At 40.1% G+C, this 27,077-nt stretch overlaps 1 protein-coding gene across 5 annotated transcripts in view; it reads right to left on the reverse strand.

The window, feature by feature from the left end:
* PRUNE2 (prune homolog 2 with BCH domain) overlaps window positions 1–27,077 on the reverse strand; it is a 144,685-nt gene that overhangs the window by 46,204 nt on the left and 71,404 nt on the right. For all 5 annotated transcript variants that reach the window (XM_055699316.1, XM_055699315.1, XM_055699313.1 and 2 more), the window contains exons 7-9: window positions 16,523–16,681; window positions 9,032–15,527; window positions 7,751–8,579 (exon numbers count right to left, since the gene is read on the reverse strand). In XM_055699316.1, coding sequence (XP_055555291.1) covers window positions 7,751–8,579; window positions 9,032–15,527; window positions 16,523–16,681 — 7,484 coding nt within the window. The remainder of the gene's footprint in view (window positions 1–7,750; window positions 8,580–9,031; window positions 15,528–16,522; window positions 16,682–27,077) is intronic.

Below are 27,077 nucleotides of genomic sequence, written 5' to 3' on the forward strand. Positions count from 1 at the left end.
CCCCTTGTCTTTTCACTATGCACCCTTGTAAAAAGTCCTCTCCAGCTTTCTGATAGGCCCCCTTTAGGTACTGCAGGGCTGCTGTAAGGTCTCCCCAGAGCCTTGTCTTCTCCAGGCTGAAACCCAGCTCTCAGACTGTCGTTGTAGGAGAGGTGCTCCATCCCTCTGATCATCTTCATGGCCCTCCTCTGGACTCACTCCATCAGGCCATGTCCTTCTTATGTTGGGAGCCCCAGAGCTGAACACAGTACCCCAGCTGGGGTCTGACAAGAGTGGAGCAGAGGCACAGAATCATCTCCCTTGACGTGCTGGTCCTGCTTCTTTTGATACAGCCCAGGATATGGCTGGCTTTCTGGGATGCAAGCACATATTGCCAGGCCATATTGTTCTTCTCATCAACTAACACCCCCATGTTTTTCTCCTCAGGGCTGCTCTCAATACACTCTCCACCCAGCCTGTATCCACATTTGGGATTGCCTCAAATCAGGTGCAGGACCTTATACTTGGCCTTGTTGAACTTTACGAGGTTCACACAGGCCCACCTCTGAAGCCTTCAAGCTCGCTCTGGATGGCATCCCTTCCCTCCAGCATATCAACGGCACCACACAGCTTGATGTTGGCAGCAAACTTGCTGAGGGTTCACTCAATCCCAGTGTCCATGTTGCCAGCAAAGATGGTAAACAGTGCCAGTCCCAATACCAACCCCTGAGGAACACCACTCATCACTGGTCTCCACTTGGACATCGAGCCATTGACCACAACTCTTTGCATGCAACCATCCAGCCAATTCTTTATCGACTGAGTGGTTCATACGTCAAGTCCATGTGCCTCCAATTTAGACAAGGATCTCATGCAGGACTGTGTCAAGTGCTTTACACAAGTCCAGGTAGATTGTATCAGTTGCTTTTCCCTTATTCACCAGAGCTGTACCGCCATCATAGAAGGCCACCAGATCTGTCAGACATGATTTGCCCTTAGTGAAGCCATGTTGGCTGTCACCAATCACCTCCTTATTTTCCATGTGCCTTACCATAGTTTCCAGGAGGATCTGCTCCATGATCTTGCCAGGTGCAGAGGTGAGACTGACCGGCCTGTAGTTTCCCAGGTCTTCTTTATTTCCTTTTTTAAAAACGGGGGTTATGTTTCCCCCTTTCCAGTCAGTGGGAACTTCACCAGACTGCTGAGACTTTTCAAATGTGATGTATAGGCAGCTTAGCCACTTCATCCGCCAGTTCTCTCAGGACCCGCCTATGCATCTTACCAGTTCCCATGGACTTGTGCACCTTCAGGTTCCTTAGATGGTCTCAAACCTGATCTGCTTCCACAGTGGGAAGTTCTTCATTCTCCCAGTTGTTGCCTTTGCCTTCTTCAACTTGGGTGGTGTGGCTGAAGCACTTGCCAGTGAAAACCGGGGCAAAAAAGCTGTTGAGTACCTCAGCCTTCTCCATGTCCCAGGCAACCAGGTCTCCCATTTCTTTCCAAACAGAGCCCATGTTTTCCCTGGTTTTCCTTTTATCACTGACATACCTATGGAAGCTTGTGTTTGTGCAATACATAAATATATGAAGGTGAAGTACATACCTGTAAAATAAGGAACCTAATTTCTATACCCTGCCAAGGGTATATGAAACAACAACCAGCAGGCCACAAGGAAAGCCTCCTTGCAGGAAGCAAAGGCTGCACTAGAGAAAGCCCATGATTCAGGAGCCACTTTCTAAAACCACTATCAAGAGATGGGTGTTACGGGTTCAGAACGGGTTCAGAAACTTAATTGCGTAAAGCAAAAGTATTTGATAAAACAAAAAAACGAGCGAAGAATGTAATCCATGCTCAGGGCACAGCTACCCAGCCAGACCTACAGATCAAATGTGCTTAATTTTCTGATACCAAGCAAACTTAAGTAAGCATAAGCTAGGAAATAGACTATTCAGTCAAGGCAAGAGTCACATTTAGTGAAGAATCCAATAAACTTTCCTGGGTCAAAATTATGGCCTTTCAGAAGTACAAGAATTCAGGCAGGACACTTCTGGGAACCAAGGCTGACTTAGACTTTGGTTCATTTCTACCAAAACCTACTTCGAAGATAAAAATCTTTGGCAGACTCAGAGGCTGATGACTAACTGATGCCATCAGGCCATCCAGAAACTCTACTGCAGTACCAAGAGAAGAGCCTCAGTTTCTTCTCTTACGTGATGACACACGTGTTTGTGTGCTAACCTCCCAGGGGCTGGCAGTTCTACTGTACCACATAGTTTTTAAAGTTTGTCAGCCAAAAAGGGCAATTAATTTCAGACTTAAAAGCTGCACACTGAGGTACACTTTAAGAAGGAACCTGTGTTTTTAAAACTATCAAAGAAATGCATTAGAAAGCATTTCTAATTACATAGTTCTACCATTATCAGTAGCTGTTTCTACAGCTGTTTATATAAGAGGTTTAATGAAATCGACATACAATCTAGAAATAATTATTCCCATGTGTGTTTTAGCCTTTCTACCATAAAGTTTTTTTGTGTTTTCTTTGGTTTCAAAGGAATCAAGGCCTCTGTAATCACGCTATGGGCATGCACAGATATATCTGCATGTCTCACTGCTATCTCCTACGAAGTCTGAAGTCCTTATCTAACTGACCAAAGACATAAGCTTATTACAAGTTTACTGAACATCAGATAACAAGCACAGGGTAAACTGAGGAGAAAAGAGCATCACAAAAGCAATCTCTATCAGATATGAAAGCCTCAGACAAGAGCAGTATGTTTACAAACATTAACACTGGAAAAAACTTCCATTAGGTTGCATATCTTATCAACAAAAAATGTCTAACCACAAAACATAATGGTTCCATGCTTCCAGAAATAATTGTTAATATGGATTCTTCCCTGCTTTTATTTACTTCTCTGGGCTCCAGCATCGCTAGTGTTAAGAACAGGAATAGCCACAGCTATGCACTGAAAAGGCATTTCGTATTAAACAAGTGTTAAGCAACTTCTGAGCCAGATAAGAAAAAAGCCTATAGTAGAAGCTATAGTGACCATATATATTCTGTACCAAGAACTACTGTATCCTTTCCTTGCGGGATGCACAACATTCCATCATGCATTTAATTTTTCACTTAAAACACTCTTAGGTTAACATGGTCCAATTTTGGACTTTAATGCAGGAATTAGTCTAAAAGAATATACTAAGTTCTAAGAATAATTAATGTACCATACCTGAAACACCAAGGCAAACTACTATTGTGTACAAGAATCAAGCTTTTACTTTGGAGACTTACAGAAATTCCTGAAGAACAGCAGAGTTCTTCTCAAAGTGGATCTAACAATACATAGCAGCAAGATGTTAAAACCCCGTACAAAACCCCTATAAATCCATGGCCATTAGAATGATTTTTCTAGTGCCAGTGTAAGTTCAAAAATCAGATTATTTTTCTTGAGGTATCTAACAAAGCATCTTACTACTTCAAAGTTATCCCAACTTCATTGTGCTGATTTATACAAATAATTTAAAATCAGATACCTAGACCAGGTTTTTTTTTCCCCTTTCTAAGAACTTCATGGGCATGTAAGCATGGCAAGTCAAACCCTAGGATGCTGCCTGCATGTAATTAATCAGCGTGACTTAAGCAGGGTCAGCATCTGGCTGCTTTTAATTTAAAATGCTTTATGGGAGACAGAGGATTTGACAGCCAATTTGTTCATGTCAGATTTGCAAGCCTGCAACTAGCCAGCACCTCTAAACAACCCTTCCTTTTTCCCATCCCATTCACCATCTATTGGGAGCAGAGGTGGTAAGCATTTTTTGATTCAAGGATTTTCACTAAGAATTACTCATTTGTCAAAAAAAAAGCTTTATTCATTGAAATTAGTTGGTTTTGATGGACTCCCAGGGAAAACCTGCAAGAGATAATGGAGGAAGATGACTTCCAGGGAGTGGACTAGTTCTAACAGACAAACCACCTCGAAGTCAAAGGACATCCAGGTCTCCTATATCCACAAATCCCAAGCCGCCCTTCCACAGAAATGTGCAGGCAGAACCAAGCAGCTGTTGGTGATTTGCTTGTTTTGCTTCTTCCAGATTTTGCAGACAATTTCACTGTAGAAGAATGAAGCTGGGTTAAGCAGCATTGATAATATAGAACTGTGGGTTGGCTTCAGGGGTGGTGGGTTGGCTGATGTAGATAAGGTGCAGCTGTGGCTGGTTAAGTGGTTGAAAGCCAATGAAGAAAGAGCAGCTGAGGAAGAGAAGGTGAGAGAGAACACAAGCCCCAGATGAGGAGAAGGCAGCAGAGGGACTGGTATGAGATAGTAAAAGACCTTGTTGCAGCTTGACAGTTTGGAGAGTGCTGTCACAATTGGTGCCCTGTGTGAGGCCCTGCAGATTATGAGACTGAGTGTAATGAGTGGCGACAGCGGCAATGGCTGTGCCAGGGGATGTTTGAAGTTTTGAGTGGTAGTGGCAGCACCCGATGAAGCAAAGACAGGCGGGGATAGCCTGCGATTCAGATCACATTGAGATAGGCGGGAAGAGCCTGGGGATCTCGATCAGCCACCAGTAAAGGTGAGCCGTTGGGATCAAAGAGAAGGAAGCCTGACTGCCGTGGAGTTAAGAGACTGAGGGTAACAGGCGATAGTGGCAGAGTACACAGCCAGATGTGGCAGCAGCCCACAGCGGTGGGTCCAGAGCGGGTCCGGCCAGACAGCAGTGATGGCTGTGCCGAGGGAAGGTGTGGGAGCAGCGCGGTGCCATGGGTGGCTCCCGCCATTGCTGCTGCTGCTTGGCTTGGCGGTATTCTTGCTGGTGTTTATGTGCTCGTTGAAGGTGTCTGCAGTTGAAGAAGAAATGGGCGACCACAAAGATGTTAAGAAGTTTTTCAGGACACAGAATGATGTGTTAGTGCTGTATTCTAGATCTGCTGCTGCTGCAAGCTCATTCAGGTTACTGTCCGGTATGATCCAAGAGGCGAAAGGACAAGGCACTATAACAGGGGTCCTCAAACTACGGCCCCCCAGGGTCCTCAATCTGGCCCCCCGTATTTACAGACACTCCCCCCCGCTGGGCGCTGGGGGGGAAACCAAGCAGCCGCAGATGGCTGCCTGCCACTGCATCCGCGCACCGGCCCCTTGGTTAAAAACTTTGAGGACCCCTGCACTATAAGTTCATCACAAGCCCCCTCTGAAGAAAACAAAATCCCAGATGCTAAGAAAGCAGATAAGAAAGGTGATCAACCTGTAGAAGCTGAAAAGCCCAAGATAAAAGTGAAGAAGCAATTCAGGGACAAGTCATCTGGACTGTATGAAAAGTTTATTTGTAAAAAGTTTGTGATGGTTGGTAAAAACATGAGGTACGAAATGTTAAAAAGGAAAAAAAAAAGGGGGGGGGAACTGTAGAGGGATTATAGAGGACTGTATGAAAAGTTTATTTGTAAAAAGGACATGATGGTTGGCAAAAACATGAGGTATGAAATGTTAAGAAAAAAAGGGGGAATTGTAGAAGAATGAAGCTGGGTTAATTAGCATTATTAATATAGAACTGTGGGTTGGCTTCAGGGGTGGTGGGTTGGCTGATGTAGATAAGGTGCAGCTGTGGCTGGTTAAGTGCAGTGGTTGAGAGCCAATGAAGAGAGGGCAGCTGAGGAAGAGAAGGTGAGAGAGGAAGAAGCAGAGAGAACACAAGCCCCAGATGAGGAGAAGGCAGCAGAGGGACTGGTATGAGATAGTAGAAGACCTTGTTGCAGCTTGACAGTTTGGAGAGTGCTGCATTTCTGAATTTCTACTTTTCCTTCTGGAATGCAAGACAGAAGCTTGGAGGACTGGGTGCAACAGAAATGTTGTGCTAAGCAGCTCTACTTCTAAAAAGTTTCAAGGTCAAACTCTTCGCATTTGGTTTACTTCAGACCATACAGAACTGGGGAGTGCTCATTTTCTGCTAACCCTTCTGAAGATTTGCCCGTTTCTTGAGGACTGTAAATGCTAACCTGCATCAATAAAAGCTGTCACTCCCCTACCACAACAGAGCCCCTCTCCTGTCATATTCTCCTCAGTGCTGTCTGTCCGGTTAGATTGAACAGATTTCAGTCCGGGGCAGTGTATGAGGGCAATTATGCTATATATACTACTACTCAAAATCTTGTTTGTCAAGAAAACCTTAACTCCTATACAGGTGCTTAAGTTTAAGCCTGCAAGTAACATTATTATATTTCAGAATTTCTGAGACTGGGGGTTCTGTTCAGGATGAAGCCTGCACTTAGTATATATTAAAAACAACTAAGCTATAACAGTGTCTAATCTTGTGGTAGTGATACACTCTCTGAAAATTGTGAAAATGTTTGGAGGGAAGGTATTTTAACATCTGTGGGAAGATAAAACACAGCTACTGAACTGCTCATTCCTGAAATCTTAATAAAATGTGAGCTGTTTGGGGTGGGGACAAAGCTAGCAAAAAGCTGTGGTTTTCCATCACAGATTATTTGTACATGCTGTTATCAGACTTATACTATCATACACAGCCATGCCACTTGTAAGGGGAAAAAAGCTTACTGCTAAAATTGCAAAATTGTTAGTGAAAATTTCAAAAAGTAAAGTCTAAAATTTAAGATACTTAAAACCTGATAAATAGAAGTTGTGTATGTGTTGTGTATTCTACACTGAACTGACAAGTGCTTGGGAGAAACTTGAAAAAAAGCAAAAATCAGTCTTGCATTTCACAAAAACAGTACGTTTCCAAGTGTTTCATACCACATATGCTCTTTTGACTAAGTGCAGTTTGAAAGGAGTAACAAGTACAAAGCAGTTACACTCCCTAGTTTTATTTGTACAGGGAAGTTTCTTTTACTGCTCATATGAATTTCACTGTATAAATATAATGCCAGGTTCCTCTTGATAAAACTGCAGCATGTCAGCTGCAGATGTCCAGGAGAAATGAGGTCAGACTTCCACATTTGCTTCTCTGAGGTTACCCTACAAGTCCACTGTAGCAGTTACATCTCCTGGTTGTAAAAGAAGAGAAGGCAACAGCTGAAGCACCCTCTCCAAAACATTACAGTAAATGGAGTCAAGAAGGTCATCTCTGTCTCCATCTGGTGACACAACAGAGAGACAGCAGGCATAGTAATTCTGACAGCATGGAGGATGCACTTCCACCCAAAGGCAGGTGCAAAATACACTCAAACTTCCTCAACTGCCAGTCCAGTCAAAGCAGACAGAACTGCTGCTCTGATCTGACTACAGCTTAAAAATAGTCACAAAGACCGTAATTTCCTATCACACTTTTCTCTATGAACAGCACCTTCTTCTGACTCTAAACCTTGATTCCCTCCTATCTTCCTTCCCAGCTTTGCATTAGGCAGAGATAGTACTTCACTTCCATCCCTCCCATAATCTCATCATTGGCATTGTATCTGGACTGGTAATACCATCAGTACCTGGCTTTGGCCTGCGTTCCCTGGCCATATGTGTTTCAGATTTAAAGGTAGGTTATGAAGCCTATGGAACTTCACAGAAGGAAGATGGACTTCTGAAGTGGCCTTACAAGCTTCTGCATTGTGAAACAATCCTAATTTAGCTCATATCAAGCAATGAAGAAGCAAGACTCTGTTTTTAGAAAGGAAGGAATACAATGTTACTTAAGTCATAAAAATATAATTAGTACTTCAGACTTGAAAGTCCTGCTGTCTATTCATATAATGTCATACACCTCAGTAACATTGATAACAAGTCAACAGAAGACTAAAGGAAATGGGTTGGGTTTTCCTTACCCTGATTTTTGACTCAGTTCTCTTTCACTGCTGAGAAGCACCGTTTCCTCCTTCATTTCTTGTCCTGTTGTTATGTTATTACCAAGTCTCTGTTGAGAACTTGATTCCCATGAACCATCACCACCAACCACGGGCAGCACATGAGCTCCTGCAGTGCCCGAACTCCCATCCTCACTTGTCAGGCTATCTGAAGGGTAACAGCCCTCATGTTCAAATGATTTCTGAAGGAGAGTTTCTACCTGAAATTCTGCCTGAGTGTCAAGAATCAATTCCTGTGCTACGACAGCTGCCAGTTTACCACCAGAATGTCCAGACCCCAATTCTGGCATCTCTAAGTCAGCAGAAATGTCTTCAGGTGATACATCACTGACCTCATTTTGACCCAATATAATCCAGCCCTCATCTTGCCCACAGCTTCCTCGTGAACTTGTTTCATCATCCAGTTTCTGCGGTACAACAGAACTTTTCAATTCTAAGTGAACAGCATCCCATTCAGTCCCGCAAACAAAGCGATCTTCCCTTTCATTTGTAATGGAGATTGGCTGAAAGGCATCTGAGGGGCCTGGTGAAAAGCCTTCATGAGATGCTGTTTGTTCAGCTACATGAGCTTCTTGAAATGCAAAATCGCTTTCCTTTCTTTCAAGGGAATCCTTCGCTGAAGGTGTATTTTCTTCCTCAGTAACAAGGATGTAATCCATCTCCAGTGAAGCTGGATCCTGGTGCACCTGCATCCTCACATCTTCCTCACCCTCTGTACTTTTCAGCTCAGGGCTCTCAGAGGAATTTCTCAGCTTATTCCCCCTGCAAAGCAGGGAGTCAGTGCCAGCTTCTAAAAGAACAGGCAAACAGAAACTCCTTTTAGTTTTCAAATTACTATTGCAGTCACCATGATTGCTTTAAATCAGTAGAGTGAGGTAAAGCTCTTCTCAGTTCACTTTGTTCTGTTAATGTGTACTTGAATTTTACAACACCATCATCGTCATTATTGTTAGAGATTACACATTAACACCGCAACCCTTCCTAAGGGACAGATGGTTCCGTGTCCCATACGCTAGGCCCCGTACGCACCACAGAAATGTTCCTACTTCAACGTTTAAAAGCTTTAGCTCTGCCCAGAAGGGCGATGCTAGAGGCCTTCCCATGCACAGAGGATGCAACGTACATCACGGGACACTCCCAGACCCCGCACTTCACGCAAGGGCTCGCCACCCGGCAGCACACCCCAGCCGCTGCCCCTCCCCCGCCCCCGGCCCCCGCCCCCCGCCCCGGGGGCCGCCTTACCATCGGGCGGTCGCCCGTCGCCACCTGGCGGTGAGCCCAGGCCACGCGCCTCTGCCGCGGGTTTTGCAGCCGGAACCGCCGGGGCTCCCGCCGTCCGCGGTACCGACGCGTCATCTCCCCGAAGGCGCTCTGCGCGCGCCTCAGGCACCTGATCGGTAACGCTGCTGTCTGCGGTCGTTCGGATGCCTTCTGCACCCTCCGTAGGAGCTGGCCGTGGCGAAGGTTTTTCCAAAGAAACACTGTCACAAAATGGCTGCTGCAACAGGAGCTCGTTCTCTGCACACTCTCCGCTGCCAGAGTGTTCCGCGTCAGAAGATAGGCGGGATGGTGGACTAGGTACCAGTCGCGACTGGTCACTGGGCATTCCCCTAAATACACCAACAGCATGTTCAATTACATCTTCAGGTTCTTTTCCCATGTCATCAACCAGCTGATCATTTGAATCAGATTCGTGGCCTTCACCACCACCAGGCAGAAAGGATTTGGGAAAAAATACTTCCTTATCCCTTGATTCCCCTCCTGCGGCTTCGCTGCCTACTACTGGCAGCATACTTGTGCCACCACCTATGCCTGCCAGGACATCAGCCACTGATGCGTTCCTGGTGTTATGCTCTGCTCCTGTCTCAGATTCATCCACACATTCTTCTGACATGTATCGCTCACCAGCAGTTACTGCTGTATGGTCAGTATCGGAATATTTCCCAACTTCAGCCAAGGCACTAACTTCTTTCAAGCTTTCTTCTGCCCTGTCAAGTAGAGTGAAATCCATCGGAACCAAATGCGTTCGGGAGGTTGCTATCCAAACTGTATCAGCTGGTGTTCCTTGATGGCTTGCAGGAGTAAAACTTTCATGGAACGTGTCTTTCAGATCTAAGGACGTCACTTGTAAAACTTCATTGTTAAGTTCAGCCAACTGGATCGGGTCAGTAAAAAGTTTATTTTCTGGACCATATTCTTCCAGAATTGCAAATTCAGGAGGCTCATGATCATTAGAAGAGATTAGCTGACAGGATTCATTGGTCTTTCCCTGTTCATAGGCCTGGAGACTACCACTTTGATACTGCCTCTCTAACTTCTGCGTTACTAACTGCCTCTTTGAATCTTCCTCTTTACCCATATTTGACCACACATGAACTGGCTGACTATCTTTGTCTCCAGGCTCCACCCCAATCTGAGAAAATGGGATAGAAGCATGCTTAGCTTCATACTCCTGGCACACGTCAGGACTGCTTGATGCTTGTGAACTATTGCCTTGGTCACAGTGACTTAATATATCAGGATTTTCACCATCTGATTTCAAAGTGACAGTCTGCTCAGCATTTGTCCACAGGTCAGGGTCCACTGAAAACAGCCGATTACTTTCTTGTGTGTTATCCTGTAAAATATCTGGGCTAAGTGTAGTTTGGGGAACTAATATACTCCACCCTGGGCTTGACTTCTGTGTCATTTCAAAAGATAAGTCTTCTACAGTGAAAGCATCTGGCAAGGAGTTGTGCACTTCTGATCTTTCACAGGTTTCCCACTGTTGTTCTTGAGGAATGAGACTTGCATTTCCCCCATTGTCTTTTGGTAGATCCACTACTGGGATTTCTTGAACTGATGTATTTGGCATACCTCGTTCCTCATCTGAAAAAGGATTCTGTGCAGTCAGTCGATTTTCCTCATCTGTAGGAAACAACTGCTCTTTCAAGCTCCTTTCTTCTTTATCCAGTATGAAAGGATCAAATTGTTTGAACTGCTCCGTGTCTTGATTTATCTGACTATCAGGAATATTCATAGGATGTACTAGACTTTCATTTTCTTCTTCATCACAGTACAGGGCGGGAGGCTCATTTCCACCATTATTGGCCTTAATGAAATGTGCTTCCGTTAGTTCTTCATCTTGTGAAGGTGAACCCCAGGAGTCCTCCTTACTAGTTGTTAACTGGTTTGTTGCAGAGTGACTTGAAGCAGAATACTGATCTTCCAATTGCTTTTTTTCACAAGGTTGTGAATTCCACCATTCTGAACTGTCATCTGGAAAACCAAATGTTCCTACTGTGGATTTTGCATCAGTTCTGAAATCAGCTTCTAATGACATACTCCACATATCTACAGCTTTTGAAGAATACTCTTCTTTATCATCAACAGCTAAAGTCGGTGTAGTATCTTCACGCCTTTCATAAAAACATGAGTCTTCTCCGCTGCTTGTTTCTTTACTAAAAATACTCACCTGGGCTTTTTTCTGAAGTGTTTCCCAGTGACCTAAATATTCATTATACACCGTTCCAGTCAAGTCCTCCTGCAACAGTTTCCTAGCTTTAATTGTTTCAGGATTTTCATTGAAGATGCCTACCTGGACCTCCTCTCCCACCTTGGTTTTTGCATCTAAATTGTCTTCAAGACTTGTTGCATTGGATTGAGCATAGTCCTCTCCAACTTCAGACACTATATGCTGTTTGTTTTCATACATGGAATCTTCACAAATTGCTTCTGGACATGCCTCTGAATTCTCTGAATCCTCATTTATGTCAGGACTTGATAACGAAGAAACAGTATCATCATCTACATGGGCATTCCAAAAATGTAAGCTTTTAGGAACGTTGTTCTGGTCGGTGCTTGTTTCAAATCCTTCTTCACATTCATTCCCAAATTCATTCCTTTTACAGGCACCTTCAAGATATTTACTATCTTTAATATCCCAAATATCCCTACTTCCTTTGTCATGACTGGCAACTGGAAGGTCTCCCCACACATTCACAGATGCATCACTTAAATCAGGACTTGTTCCACTTGAGTGTGCGTAATCATTTATTGAATCACTCCACACATTATCTTCTTCCAAATAGCTTTTGATTTGTATATCCTTTGAAAGGCTACTTATGGTGTTTGCCATTTCAAGGACTTCACTTGCCTCAGGACTTGTTTCAGGAGATTGCAAATCTTCACATGGCTGTGAATTCCAAGCAGTTTGGGGAAAACTGTCATTCAGCATTACACATGGCCCTCTGCAAAGATTATTAGCAGGTTCTACATTTTCAGAGTTTTCATTTCTCCCAGAACCTATTTCATGTGAAAATGAATTTTCCACCACAGACATATCTGTAATGTCAGGAACACTGACATATCCAGGAGAGGGACTCTTCTTAAACTCATCTATGAAAGACTTTTCGTAAGACATGTTCAGTTCAGAGCTATTTTTGAAAGACACTAACTCAGAATCAGAAATGCCCAGATGGCCAGGAATCACTTCATGTAAGCTCTCTTTCACTTCTCCCAGAGCTTCTTGTGGTTCAGTCATCAAAGGAATTGACATGGCTAGGCGACAACCCCTCTTTCCAGAGTCATTCCAGATGCCAGAGCTTCCAGGCATTTTAGAAGAATTATTTTCAGGGTTATCACTACCCTTATCAGAACCTTCCGAGATACTTTCCATCTCGGGACTTGTTGCATCCTCCATCACTGTAGTCTCCTTTTCCACTTTCTTGGAAAGCAGCTGTGATGTTTCACTGTAATTGTAGGTGTGTGGTCTGGGGTCATCAAAAGATTCGTAATTTCTGCCTTCCTCAGAAGCACTTGAAGAAGATTCTGCATTACTCTGTGACAAGTCTTTCCTCTCCTCCTGACTACCTGGATTAGTTTGATTGGGAAATGACTCATTCTCTGTGACCAACACTTCCAAATTAACACTATTCCTCATTTTTTCTGGGGAGCTGGGAACTTCAGTTGTTGACCTGTTTTCTTCCGAATCAGCATTACATGAAGATTCACTGTCCTCTTGCACTGGTTTATTACAAACGTCACTAATCATTTCCTGTCCACTTGTCTCATCTGTTCTTTTATATACCTCTTTTCCTTTCTGAGAGATGACAATGGCATTGTCCCAGCCTTCCTCACAACCCTGTTCACTGTGTAAACTCCATGAGTTCAGCTGCTGTGCTGAATCCTGACTATCCAGCTTTTCATCAACATCAGCAGTGTTTTGTGCTGCCTTCTTACCAAGTATCTCACTCCCTAAGTCACATATCTTCAAATCCAAACCATTCCCAGTGTCTGAAGTTGGTGTAGATGTGTCTGTGTCTTCTACAGAAACACTGATCACTGCTGCTGCATTTTCAGCTGCCACCTGTCTAGTATTTAATTCATTCTGTGGCAGCAATAAGTCATTCACTGTTTGATCGTACACTGGTGGTGGTGGTTTGTTTTCAGATATAGAAAAAATATTTTCACTGGTATGTATTTCAGTTGAAAAACACTGATTAGCTGTTTGTTCTGAATTAAGGAAAGGTTTAGCAGAGGCAGGAAGAGCAGTAATTTCAGAAATTCTTTCTTGTAACTGGGTGACATTATTTAGGGGAGTGTTCCAGATGTCTGTGTTTCCGCCACTTGAAAAAGCAATGTTTCTAGGAGATAATGCTTCCTTACTTGCTTTCTCAAGTACTTTTGGCTCAGCCAAACCTGGGTTCATCAATTTATCAGTAACCGTTTCTTCGTCAAAATCTTTGTCCTCATTTTCTCCTTCATCTTCCACATATGTAGGAGATGTATATGAATCAGATGTTGAATAATTGGTGTCTGGTGGAGAAACAACTAAATCTTCACCTACGTTTGATGAACCAAGATCTGAGTGTTTATATAAGAAGGTATGCTCCCATGGCACTACTACTTTTGTTACTTCTTTCCTGATGTTTTTATCATACATATTCCAGGTCTCTATATTTTCAAATTGTTTTGGTCTATGTTTAGGGTCACCAGTTACAGTTTTTTCCTCTATTTGCAACTTGGAATTATTTTGCATATTGTTGAAACCAGAATTTGTATTTTCAGATTTTCCATATTCTTCTACTGAAAAATATCTTTCTTTATCCCAGGCTTCTGGAGAAACCTGGATAGGTGGACTTTCGGTCCCATTGTCCACTGTGATTTCTGAAGACTCTGATAAACTAGTTTTTGGTATGGCCCATTTCTCAGGAATATTCACTGATTTTTTTTCTTTATCCAGTTTGGGCATGTTCCATACATTTTCTGAGGCTCTAGCAGTATCTCCTGCATCAAACTTGGACCAGACTTTGTAAGAGTCTGCAGCTAGCTGATTACCTTTCCCTTCACTACTACGCCATGCATCTGACATCATAGGTGTTGGCTGTCTGACCTTCCACAGGTCATTAAAGCTCTCTGGTTCTTGCTTTGTCTCTTCTAAAGAAGCAGTTTGCAACCGTGAATGTTCACTGTTTTTCTCTTTCTTCTCATGGCTCCAATTATCTTGTTTAAACTGATTATCCCACAGACCTGCTCTCATGTATTCCATTTGCTTTGGCTGGTTTTGGAGGAATACAGAATCTGAGGCTCTTCTATCAATATGTTGTCGTAGCAAGGGACTTTCTTTACAATCTTTCCATAAGACAGGGCTCTGAAATACAGATTCCTGCTCACTTGAACTCCATGTATCAGCATTTCTGGACTCTAGGTCAAAGCCATCCCACCAGCTCCCATACCTAACACGAGACTGAGAATAATTTGTGCCATCTATTTCATTCATTTTTTTAATGACATCTTGTGGGAAAAATAAAGGCTGCCCATTATCTAATGGTGAAATTTCTACAAGACTGTTGACAGGAGTTGGTGGAATTCTCGAATCAGCAGTTTTCAACATTTCTGGTGAAGAAGAATCACCTTCAGCTAAATCGATCAAACTTGTTTTCTCACACATTTCTCCTGGATTCTCATCAAATTCAGCTGAATTGTCTTCCTCGTTTGTTGTCATAAGTAAGTCAGTTGAATAATTTGTTTTATTATTTTCTAGCAGGTTTGCTTCGTCAAGTTCTTTCTGCACAGTGAGTTGTCCTTCTGATGAATCACTATTAAGGAAATAGTCGTCTGCTGGGGAGCAATCGACAGAACGAGAAGATGACTCGGATGGAGCTGCAACCACAGGTGCTAGATCAAAATTGAAAAGATCAAAGTTATCGCTATTGTCTCTAGACTGAGGTTTTTGTTCTTCAGCTATTGCTCCTTCAGGAATAGGGCTATAGGAGTCAAAGCCAGGCAGAAGACTGTGATGGGAAGCAGCACCTTCTGCAACAGGGCTATCATCACTAAGAAAAACAGAACTCTCCTTGGAAGACCGGCTGCTTCTAATGGTAGCCAATCCACTGTCTGGACTCACAAGGTCTACATTAACATCAATGTGGGCTTGCATAGATCCATTTAGATCTTGAGGATTTTCTATAAAATTTGCAGAACTGGGCTGTGGTTCTACATCAGAACCATATAACTCCGTAATACCAGAAGAGCCTTGTGAAAGTGGAGCACTTCCAGCAACAGCTTCAGTAGAAGAAGTTCTACTGTTTGATACCATTTCTGGTTGTCTTCTATTTATAACTTCCTTAACTAGAAGAAAAATTTGATCACAGGTCACCAAAGAGTTTTGTTGATAAATGAGTATTTGGTCACATCCACATTCTAGAGGATCCAGCTCCAAACAAGGATTCTGACATTCTTCTAATTCACAGCAGATCTGTTGAAAAAGAGGATGTTTCAAAATCCATTTCAATCATGGGCATAAGGGCATATATTGACTACTTCACTGTGTAACACAGCCGTACCTATCTATTCCTATTAATCTACTTCTTGCCCATTTCACTGTAACAGCCTTATTATGATCCCTAAACAGATGAAGTATTAAAATAGATCAATAGAAAATATGTATTATATAGTTAGTCAGAATATTTACTTGAAGTTATACCACTTGACTTTTAAGTTCACTTTTCATTAGTAAAAAAAAATCCAACAGAATGTTTAGTTGGTGCCTTAAGAAATCTGACTAAAATATGTAAGAGTACATGAGAAAAGTATTTCTACAATAGTATAATTGGATTCATTAAATACATCTATATTGACCTTGAAAGTACGAGTCATTTAGCCACCTGTGCCTAAGATCAGATTAAGACAGAAAAAAGTTAGAAAAGTTGCTGCTGAGATGATTTCTTCCATCTGAGGACAAATACAGTAAAAAAAAAAAAAAAAAAAGGACAACAACCTGGCTTTGGACAAATTGACATTCTAGTAATAATTTGGCTTCATTTCAGAGCTTAAATTATTTAGTGATAACATATACATAGATGAGTTCAGGTCATTACCATTTACAATGTGTTTGCTCATCCCTCACTGTCAAAGACTCATTTGTGTAGACCACAATACAAAAACAAGGCAAAACTAGTTAAAAAAAAATAAATCATTCTGTTTTAGCTAAATTGAAAAATCTTATCTCTTTCTTTATTTCCTGTAACTGTACAGTTTTTCTGTTAGGCTGGTCTGAAACAATCATAAATATCACAATCTTTCATTTTGCATCATATAAGTAATGCAGCCATTTCAAATAGCTATGCAATTGCCAGACAAGAGCAGCTACTTTTTGACCCCACTTAATTATTCAACATTTTAGCGTATTCTACTTTTTAAAATTATTTTTTTCAGGAAGGACGTTATTTAATTCTTTTTCCAGGTACTTACTTGATTGCCTAGCTCTAGGTTTTCTGAGCATACCGCTATTTGTCGTTTTGTTTGCTTCTCATCTGACAAACAGTTGGCCAAAATGACAAGTACATCAAACCCATATTTATCTATGAATGCTTTCAGATCATCAACGAGACTCCTGTGTAATACGCAGTCCTGAAATATGGTAAGAAATTAAAAGAAATGTCAGCATCTTTTCCATGCTCCTTCCATCCAAATCTGTGGTGAAAATAGTCTGAAACATTAATAATCATCAGTGTCTCTAACTGGCAACAGAATTCAATTCCATTTTTCAAAACAGCGATGTGCTTTAAAAAAGAATTAAGAACCAGTCTCACAGCACAGTAACGGACTTTTACTGCTGAAAAATGCTAAAATACTCAGTGCAGGTTTTGCCTTCTTGAAACTGCTGCTGAAACAGAATTCTTTCTTGTTCCTGCTACTTGCATTCACAAGGTTGCTTAAAAGTATTGGATTACTGCCATTTCTTGAATAAAACCCCTTTTTTTCTAGAAAATACAAATGATTTATGAAATTGGAGACGTCAATATTTTATTTAAAATAACAGATGTTAAAATAATAGTATCAGGGTGCAAAATCAAGTACTCAAAAGGAAACTGAATGTGCTAACTTGATTTTGCAGCCCTTTATATGTACCTGTGATGATGTTGCATGTTTGTCTACAATTTTACCATGAATTATTCCTTTAGATTCCTTTATTTCTGCTCTTTGAATTCTTTGAATGTGCAAGTCTCCCAAACAATAACCCCTCAAAATAAGGACAGAGTAAGGTCAAATAGTTTTAAAATCTCTTTGCATTAAAAAATGCTTATTTTCATACACAGCCCACATGAAATACACAGGAGGTGAACACTGCATTTGTCATTCCTATTCTCACTTATACTTGGACTCACCCTATGTTGAATTATCTAGATTCTGCAACATAAACCATACATCCCCCTTTCTCACATGGGGACATAATGCACAAAGTATAAATGTCTCCTTTCAGTCCTCAGTTCTGATAGCTGCCAGTGAACAGTCTTAGAAATGTTATTTTCTCCTTTATGTTTCTACTATTTGTATTTGAGAAAATTTTTGTCATCTTCCAACTAATAGTTCTTCTAATGCTGCCAAGCTACACTGGCCCTGAATAAACAGCAGTTCATCATGAACACAACACAACTGTATAGGCAGATTGGCATGTTATTCCCCTGCATCTGTCTCCTACCTAATAGATTACTGTTTTGGTTACATATATATAAATACTATTTATTATTCTACTCAAATGTGTCCATAAAATGCATCTCCCTCCCTGTAAATTAAACTTAAACCAAAAAAATCTGCTTGTCAAATGCTTTGGAAGTAGATTCCAAGATATGAGATTAAATTCTACTTTGATATTCACATAGGACCTAAAATAGAGTTTTATGTGAAATTCATGCACAGCAATGCACAAACAGAAGTCAGCTGTCAGTTTAGTGGGGGACATTCAGATATGAAATCTAAATAGGAGATTATGGTAAGGAACTATGGTAAGTTCAAAACCAAGGTTTGAACATCCAAACCAGTAACATTTTTCTGAAGACTCAAGTGTTGGGTATATTAGAAAAAAGTACCAAAATGTGCTTGTGCTTAAGCATCAAAAAATTACTTCAGTTATCACATTCCTAAATGCAGCTGGAATAATTAAAATCTATTTGAATAAAAAATTTGAACCACAGCAGATTCAAAACCATCCTGGTAACTCTTTATCTCAGTTACCCACTCACAGTCAATTCAAAAAGATTGGGAGGTCACAGGGAAGGGCATGGAGCAAGCACAGATCTAATTCTGCAAGAAGGTTCATAGGTGTACATAAGGTAACTAAAAAAATAATAATTCTAAAAAATGTCCAGCCTTCATGCCTCATGATGCTTTATCCTCTATATTGCTTGTATCAGCTTGAAAATGCAAGGAATTAGAAAATTTCTGTTAAAACCACACGACGGAACTGGAAGCCTCATGAAAGTGACATTGACTAAGGTAGAATCTGCCACCATCTCAGACCACAGCTGGAACTCACAAAGTGGTAGGCTGGGGAGTGCCGAAAATCCCTGCTTTCTGCAGTAGAGGGAGGAAGCTCTTAACCTGCCTACATGTCAAGGCAGAACTCCCCACTCACAACCATGGCCAACTGGAGAGCCAACACCTGCACGCAGGGCGATCAGAGGTATGTTTCTAGGTTTTAAGGCCAAGGACCACTAGGGCATCACGGAGCAAGAAGATACAACATCCAAATGCTTAGCAGCCACTTGTTGATGGGAATGGTCACCACAGCAAGGGTGTGGCCGTACAATGAAAGGTCAATTCTATCAGTCAGAGCGGGAACTAAAGATGCATATGGTCATGGTAAACCCCCTGAAGGCGTTAAAATCTGAATTTGCCTCGTGCCCTGTTTGTTGCTAACTTCTGTCACGCGATCAAAAGCAACACTGAGGAACTGACACAGCAGCTGGTGATCCAGTAGCCTTGCTGCTCTAAGTGGGGAAGTTGACAAGTACGTATTCCTGGTGAAGCAATCGGATGAGACAGCTTCACATTGGGCCACATTAATATAAACAATAACAAACGGATCTGTACTGCCTATGTAATTACCTGATCCAGCTACTTGAGGTTCTCTCAGCTTCCTCTATGCTCTCAAACTTCCTATTATGCAGAGTATGTATTTCTCCTGCTTGAGGTTCTCAGCATGTTGATGACCGAGAGAACCACAAAGGTTAACTCTAAACAGGTTACCTGTCCCTCTCCATTGGGCACAAGCTGCAGAAGGAGATCAGTTATGTATACATGTTTTTTCCTCTGTGCTTCACGTCCAGCTTGGCCTTTGGGCTATGTTGTGCTAAACATATTCTTTGGGCGCAGAGCAAACTAGATCAGCTAACTGCACCCGAGAAGCCTGCAGGCAGCACCCACTTGGTACTAGCAATTACATCACCTGTGCATCCCTGCCTTTAGCTAACAGCGCAGCAACAAGTTCTCATATGGACATCCTTTCTGTTTGACAGCAGAAATGAGGAATGGAGCTGTTTCCTTGTAAGAAAATCTTCTAATAGCTAAAATGACCAAAAGGTGGAAATCTCTTGTATGAACAGGGTGTCTCCCAAATGCTGTGCATGGATCGTAGGCTTATACAATGAATGCTACACCCTCCAGGACTCCCACCACCTAAAGGGACGTAGGATTATCTATAGTGTTTTCTCCTTATAATGTTCGTTCTAATAAACAGTGTTTTAAAAGATACCTCACAGAGTCTGCATGCTCTTTTTACCGGGCTCATAATGGACCAGTGCTGCCTGGTGCAAAATGCTATCAGCTGATGAGAGACTGCTCAGAGCAGCATGGGAATGGGTTTAGATGTGCCAGCACCACTCACCACACACCACACTTAAAAACAACATCTTTAAAGAAAACACACAAATTATTTGAGGATTTAGAAGTGCAAGAGGGCAAGAGATGTTTTACAGTGACATCCAACCAACAACACCGAGGAAGTCATTAAGGCATGTAGAACACAGTCCAAGTTAAGCAAAATGATGCTTATTAACTTCCCACTTATTACTGTACCCCACAGCCTGACAATGAGAAAACTTTCTGACAAAGTCGTCATTATTCAGCAAAGCTATAAAAGCTAAGACCCTATTTTTTCTGTGGCATATAGAAATAAGACACAAGCTTCACACATTACTATTACTAAGCAAAAATAATATTTGAATAATATCTGACAATGTAAGTTACTCAATTTTCCCATAAACAGTCATTTTCATAATCAACAATAAATGTTTCTCATAAGATGTTACTTCGCTAAGTGCATCCAGAAATGAAACACATGGCAAACAGACCTTGTTAAAAGCATAAGTCAAAGAGTAAATTCGCTGGAAAACACTGTTGACTAAACTAATGAATAAAAGAAAGATGAGATTACATGTTTTACAACATCATGACTCTACCTCATCAAATTTTTTGGGTGACTGGTCTATTAATAAAAAGATTAATTACTAATTTTAAAATAAGCAAAGGTAATTTTATTAATATAATAAATACTAAGTAATATTTTTTCTAAACCTTTTTTTAATTCCATCCCTCCCCCAAACATCCATAAAGTTTACTCTTTTAAACTAGTACCAACACAATTCAAATACTCCCTTCACAAGCATTCAAACATTCAAATAAATACAGACAGCTGCAAAGAAGAAACTCTTATAAATTACCAAAGACTATATATTGAAAGACATAGTAGACATATGGACTATTCCACAAATTTGCTAACCTAAGTAAATAACCAGAATGTTGCATGTATTGTAAATGCTAACAGAAAATAAAACATTTCCTTTAAAAATGAAAAAATGCTAATCATTTCAACAGTTAAGCTTCTACATCCCAAATTAATTACAAGCACTGTAAAAAACACTGTTGATGAACTATTATAGTAGGAAATACACTGACATGCAGTGAAACCATGAGAAAGGTCAGTTAGCTATTTATTCTTTCACTACTTTTCCTTACTTTATTGGCATGTGCTGGCTTAAATACTAATTTTTGCATAGTGCACAGCAGGTAAACAGCATATGTAAACATTGTTATTAGTTGTAATGCCCTCTAAGTAACCTGCAACAACCACAAAAAAAATAATTACTGTAAATATACCTGAAATAAAAAGAATCTAGCAGTAAGTACATTTTGCAAATGCTAAAATGCAGTTAACAGCAATATGGATACTGGAGAAATTTAGTGTCTTAGCATTTGTAATGGAATTGTGCATTTGTTTTGTCTAATGCATATAAATATTTTATACAATGCTACAACATAACAATGTGGTGAACATTCTAAAATGCCAAATATTTTTTACCATCCAGGAAACAGAATGAAAAAGTTTAAGAAATCCACAGACTTTTGAAGGATTTCTAACATGACCTGTTCAGTTATTATGTATTTCTCTTGAGAAATAACATTTTATGTAGACTGTATATTGCTGTGAAACTTCATTCTCTGAAACTCAATTTTCTTATAGGAATCTCTTCTTTTAACTGCATGGTTAACATGACTACAAACATGGATGCTTCTTTAAAAGAAGTAAGATCTCAAAAAAATATCCAAACAGAATTTGTAACTGTCTCTACCAACACCTTCCGATTCATGAAGCCAAGAGCCAATTACCCAAGTGATCACTGTAATGTTCATTACACACAGTTCTGATTCTTCGAAGCTAACTGTGTCAATATTAACCTGACCAAATTAAGAACAAACTGTCTCTTTTGTTCTTCACACTCTTCACATGGAGCGCACAATATGGCTTTTGTCAGAGGTGCTCCATCATTTTGGCTCAAGGAAACTGTCAGTACAGTTTGGGATTCGTTATTCATGGGCAGATACCCTGATGGGTCTAATGAAGCCTTTCTGCTGACAACTCATTTGCTAAAAATACCCAACCATCACAAAATATAAATGAGGAATATCACTGTATCACATTATAATTTGCACAACCAAAGCAATTACCACAATATAGAAGTTAATACATACTGCTTCACACTGTATTCTCTTAATATTTCATGGTCAGTACTTCTGCATGCCAGTTCATTTCTGTGTGATCACTGATAAAACTTTATGACATACTTAAATTGCAATATAATAGGGTAAACACCAATGTTATAGCACACATGCAGAGCTAACAGTCTGTGTGCCATTTGTTGTAAATCCAGCTAATTACTAGAAGCCCCCCTCCTCTAAAAAAAAAAAAAAGAAAAGAAAAGAAAAAAAGGGAAAAAAAAGCAGAAAAAGACTCTTAAGTTTTTATAAAAGTTTTCAGGTAATATCACTAAAAATGGAAAAAAATAGTATAAACAGTAAGCTATTTAAAAGACTCCAGAAACATGGACAAGTATATTCACTATTTTACTACTTTTGTTGTTGTTGTTGTTTTGTTGTTGTTTTTAATTGACACCACTGTTGAAAATGCTCTATACAAAATTCACTGTCTTTTCTGTAAGGAAAGATTACATTTTTCTGTTGTGCATTTCAATCTACCAAATAGCAGCTCTGCTGTACAGGTATTAATCAGTCTTCTGAAACAGCAGCCACTTCTGCTTTCCTGTTGCTGTCTGAAGTTTCCAGTGAGAACCAGGTATTAGGTCCTAAACCAAAGAGCAGGAGAATGGGCACCTGCAAGCTTGTGCTACCCTGCTCTATGAAGATCCCAGTCACTTATGTTTATGTTTAAACTTTAGGCCTCCTGAGCTTAACTTAGAAAAATTAGAAGGAAATTTAAACAGGATATTCTACAACACTACATATAGAATAAAACGATGAATGCCTATTTACCACTGATCTCACACCCCTTACTATAGGTGATGGCTGTGTTTTTAGTCTATTATTTTCATTAAATGCAGAATAACAAAAAAAAAAAAAAAAGCCTAGAAGGAAGAAAGATTATAATAAAAGAAATTATCAAGCTTTGTTCAATGAAAGTATGTTCAGCCAATTTCACACTGGAACAATGCCTCTTCTACAGCACTGGTACATTTTATGATAGTGTCTTAACAATGATCTGCTCTTTATGAATTGAGATTACAGCTAACCAAGTCTTACCTGCACTTGACACAACTACAAATTCTGTGTATTCAAATTCAGGATTGTCCATTTTAATCTGTTTTTAACTAGAATTTATAAAAATTTCCATGTTTTGTATGTATTTAGCACAGCACACAATTTCTAGGGAAGACTGGAAAGTCTTGATTCATTCACAAAATTAAAAAAAAAAAAAAAAAAAAAAAAGTTGCTCAGGTAGACAGCCAGACTTCAGTTCCATTATTCCACATTTCAGAGCTAGCTGAGACAGCTCTGAATTCCTCAGCTGTGGTACAGTGTCTCCATGTATCTGAAGAGACATTATGTCATCCATGTAACATAAGAATGGTCCATTTGGCTTCAAGCATCCTTCCTCCGGCTAGAGTACCTGCCTGCAGCGGCCATCACTGCCACCCACTGGAAGGAACACAAATTCTTATCCATAAGCAAGGCAGCCTCCCCTGACTACTGAGGTGTACAACTGCCTGAAATATAACAGCCAGACACGCTCCCTGGCGTCGGTGGGGTCTGTGCACATGCACTAGATCGGAAGGGCTGGAGGTAAAGTCCTGTAGGCGCTGCTGCTACTGCATGAGATAAACTAAGCGCATAGCCTGGACACATGAACGCACACAGGTAATGGTGTGCACACTGTTGTGACGTGCACTGGAACAACACAGTAATATTAGATGGCTGTGACCACAAATTCTAGAACTAAAAAGGTTTCACAGCAGCACAGGAATCACGGAAGGGATATACACCATCTAGTCCAGTGAGATAAAGGTGAGAGCACTTATCTATATCCACTTACAAGGGAAGCAATTCAACGCACTTGTAAATTGTATCATTGTTAACAAATGTTTTCTGTAATAAGAAAAGAATGATTAATAAAGATAAATCTGCCGGGTTTTTTGCATTTTTGGCAGTTGATGGGAAAGTAGTTTGAAGTTGTCAAAAATACAATACACAGCAAAACATATAGCTGTGTTCTGTAATAGCCACCTCCTTTTTCAAGTGTGTCTTTAAAACTCTGCCTCTGTAAAATGATTAGAGGGCCACACTAGAAAACTTGCAATCCTAACAGTACAACTTTTGCTGCAAGCAGGAAACTACAGAGAAATGTACTTGCACTATGTTAAAATGTACTCTATCCAGATAATTTTAAAGGCTGAAATAAGTACATACATGTTTTTCTGGAGCTAACTGTACGGAAAGTAAAGTCTCTTATTCTGAAACCATAGGTATGAGTATCCAAAGCCTAAAACTAAAGGATTCCAGGGACCAGCTTATGCACCACTTCTATAAGTATCACCTGTACAAAATATGCACAAAATATTTACAAAATGAAAAGGAAAAATCTCCATACTAAAGTACAGTATAGTTAAACAATCTAATACATTATTTTCCTCAGAAACTTAGAGAAGAAACACTGGGTTTGTGTCTTACTCATTAATAGCCCAAGTGGACATTGCGTATGATACATCTTTTTATTCTCCTTTATATTATTCTGCTTTCTGATCCTAGGTTAAGAACTTCCATTTGATTTTTTCCATAGCTTGCAAATTGATTAAAAAATACTAAAAAAAGACACAACCTACCACTTCAGTTACAACATTAATTTAATCACACACATTTGATTTCACTGTAGACTGACTAGCAAATGGTAACAAGCAAAAGGCTGACTTGCCATAGTGATGAATTGGAACATAAGAAACATCACAACCATATATATACTGACCAGGAGCTGTCTAGTTAAGCCAGCTAAGTCTCAGGTGTAAGTTTATATGAAATAATTCATACCTTACAAAATAATTCCCATGCAAACATGGTAACGCAAAAACACATTTCTGGCTGTCAAGAAAATTTCGGGCAAAATTAATCAACCATTCATCCATTCAGGCTCTTTGCATACCCTTTTGTCAAAGAGGGAATACGAAGAGATTTTTTTTCTCTTCCATGCACTCATTGCAATGGTTTGTAGAATCCATCAAGCCCAAGTTGATTTATAGAACTGTCTCTTAGCTCAGCAGTATAACTATAGCAAATGAACTGGTAACTTCTCAAAAAACAGCAGTGATTCAACAATATCTGGTTTATTTAATTCCTTCTAACTTCAGATTAGCAATTTCTTAAAGACACAGACTTGCATTCTTTAGAAGTTGTATCTGCAATTTTATGCCAGCATGTTTTGTTTCCATTTATATATACATATATATACACACATACACATTGGACAAAGGCATTTTTGGTTTACAACTGATGCTAGAATCTAATCAAATCTTCACATCTTCGTGCTAGCTACTATGCTTCTCTTGCTAGCCAATAAAGCTTTCAAATTTAAAAGCAATAGTGCCATGTACTTTTGTGAGCCATCTTTTTATTATGCTATTAATAGTAAAAATAATTACCCACTTAAAGTCTCCACCTATTTATTTAATTACACAGACAACTTTGCATGCATATTCAACTATTTATTTTATTTATCTAATTCCATCACTAGTAACAAGAACTGTTATAAAAAGTAGTTAAGGCACAAAACCCAGAGATACGCCAAGCCATTTGAAACACTGTTTAAACATGGATTTTATCACTAAGCATCGTCCATTGAACCCCATGGAGCACATTTATCACTCACCAGCTTTGCATTTTTCTTCATAAAGATATACGACCTTTGCCTATTAGATTTCATTAGCAGGGCACCATACAAGGCTCCTCTGCAGATGACAGGATAGAAAGCTAAACAACCTCGCCTGAAGGATTTGTGAGAACAAGCCCATCTTCAATCTTTGTCCCTGGGAGGCACTTCTAACACCTGCCAACCACAGCACTATCATCAGAAAAACATTTAGAGATTTATCTTCAGGCTGGTGATTATAAGAGATAATTTGTTTGGAGTATGGATAAAGTTGGTCTAGCATAAACAAACTACAAGCTCAAATTACACAACGAACCTCATTAACTATTGATTTAACCACTGCAAATCCATGAACAAATGTTGTATCAAAATGTTAATTCTTCCTGAAGATATAATCAAGGAAAAAAACAAAATGCTAAGGCAGGATGGTGAGCTATTCTAATGTGCACTTTTAATGCTTGCAGCTTGAATTGGAAATAGAGACCTGCTTCATCATAACAATGACAACATATACTACTGCCATTTTCCCATAAACATGTAGTTTTGTCTGGCAAAAAGTTCCATGTCCCTTTAGTTGCTAACACCATAGAGGGTTAAAACAGTGCTTTTTCCCCTACTATCAGGAACACTTTCTTTGTTTGGAGACAGCAAGACTAGATGTACCATTAAAAACACTTTCAATAGCAAGAAGTTGGCAATATTGTAAATGGATACCATCACAGGCAGATAGTCTGAGAAATTATAGATATATTTATACCTTCTGCACTATACATATCACACATATCCTCTGTGACTGTAACAGGAAATAACATTCCCCTAATCTTAGAAAATTACTTTCAAAGTATTTTTTTTTCCAAAAAAATCAAGCTAATCGATTATCAGTCTTCAACCAAAAGCGTATTTAGAAATAATGTAGCTGAATTAGTCCCGAGGCTGCCTTTTTTTTTTTTTTTTTTTTTTTATAGAATGGAAGCCAACCCTGTCCCCTTTTTTGTATAGGAGAGAAAAATGCTGCCAGACTTCCTATTGCAGCCCAAAGACAGCATCCAGCAAACATCTCCACCTGACGTTGTTGTTACACGGTCTAGCAGAGATCTATTGCACAGATGTCTCCACAGGCGGATACCCCCATTCCTTAGCACCGCTATGCTGAGGGGGAAACCCAATTCGTGTACTGGAAGTAGAGGGTAACCTGCAGTTCTTCCTCCAGTGTGGCACTGAACAAATCATTGAGTGTGACTTGCACTTAATAACAAAATACCGACATTTCTAAAGCAAATATAGACTACAAAAACTGCAAAAATCTTCTGGATGGAA

This window comes from Falco cherrug, chromosome Z (genome assembly GCF_023634085.1).
Source record: "Falco cherrug isolate bFalChe1 chromosome Z, bFalChe1.pri, whole genome shotgun sequence".
Lineage (NCBI taxonomy): Eukaryota > Metazoa > Chordata > Aves > Falconiformes > Falconidae > Falco > Falco cherrug.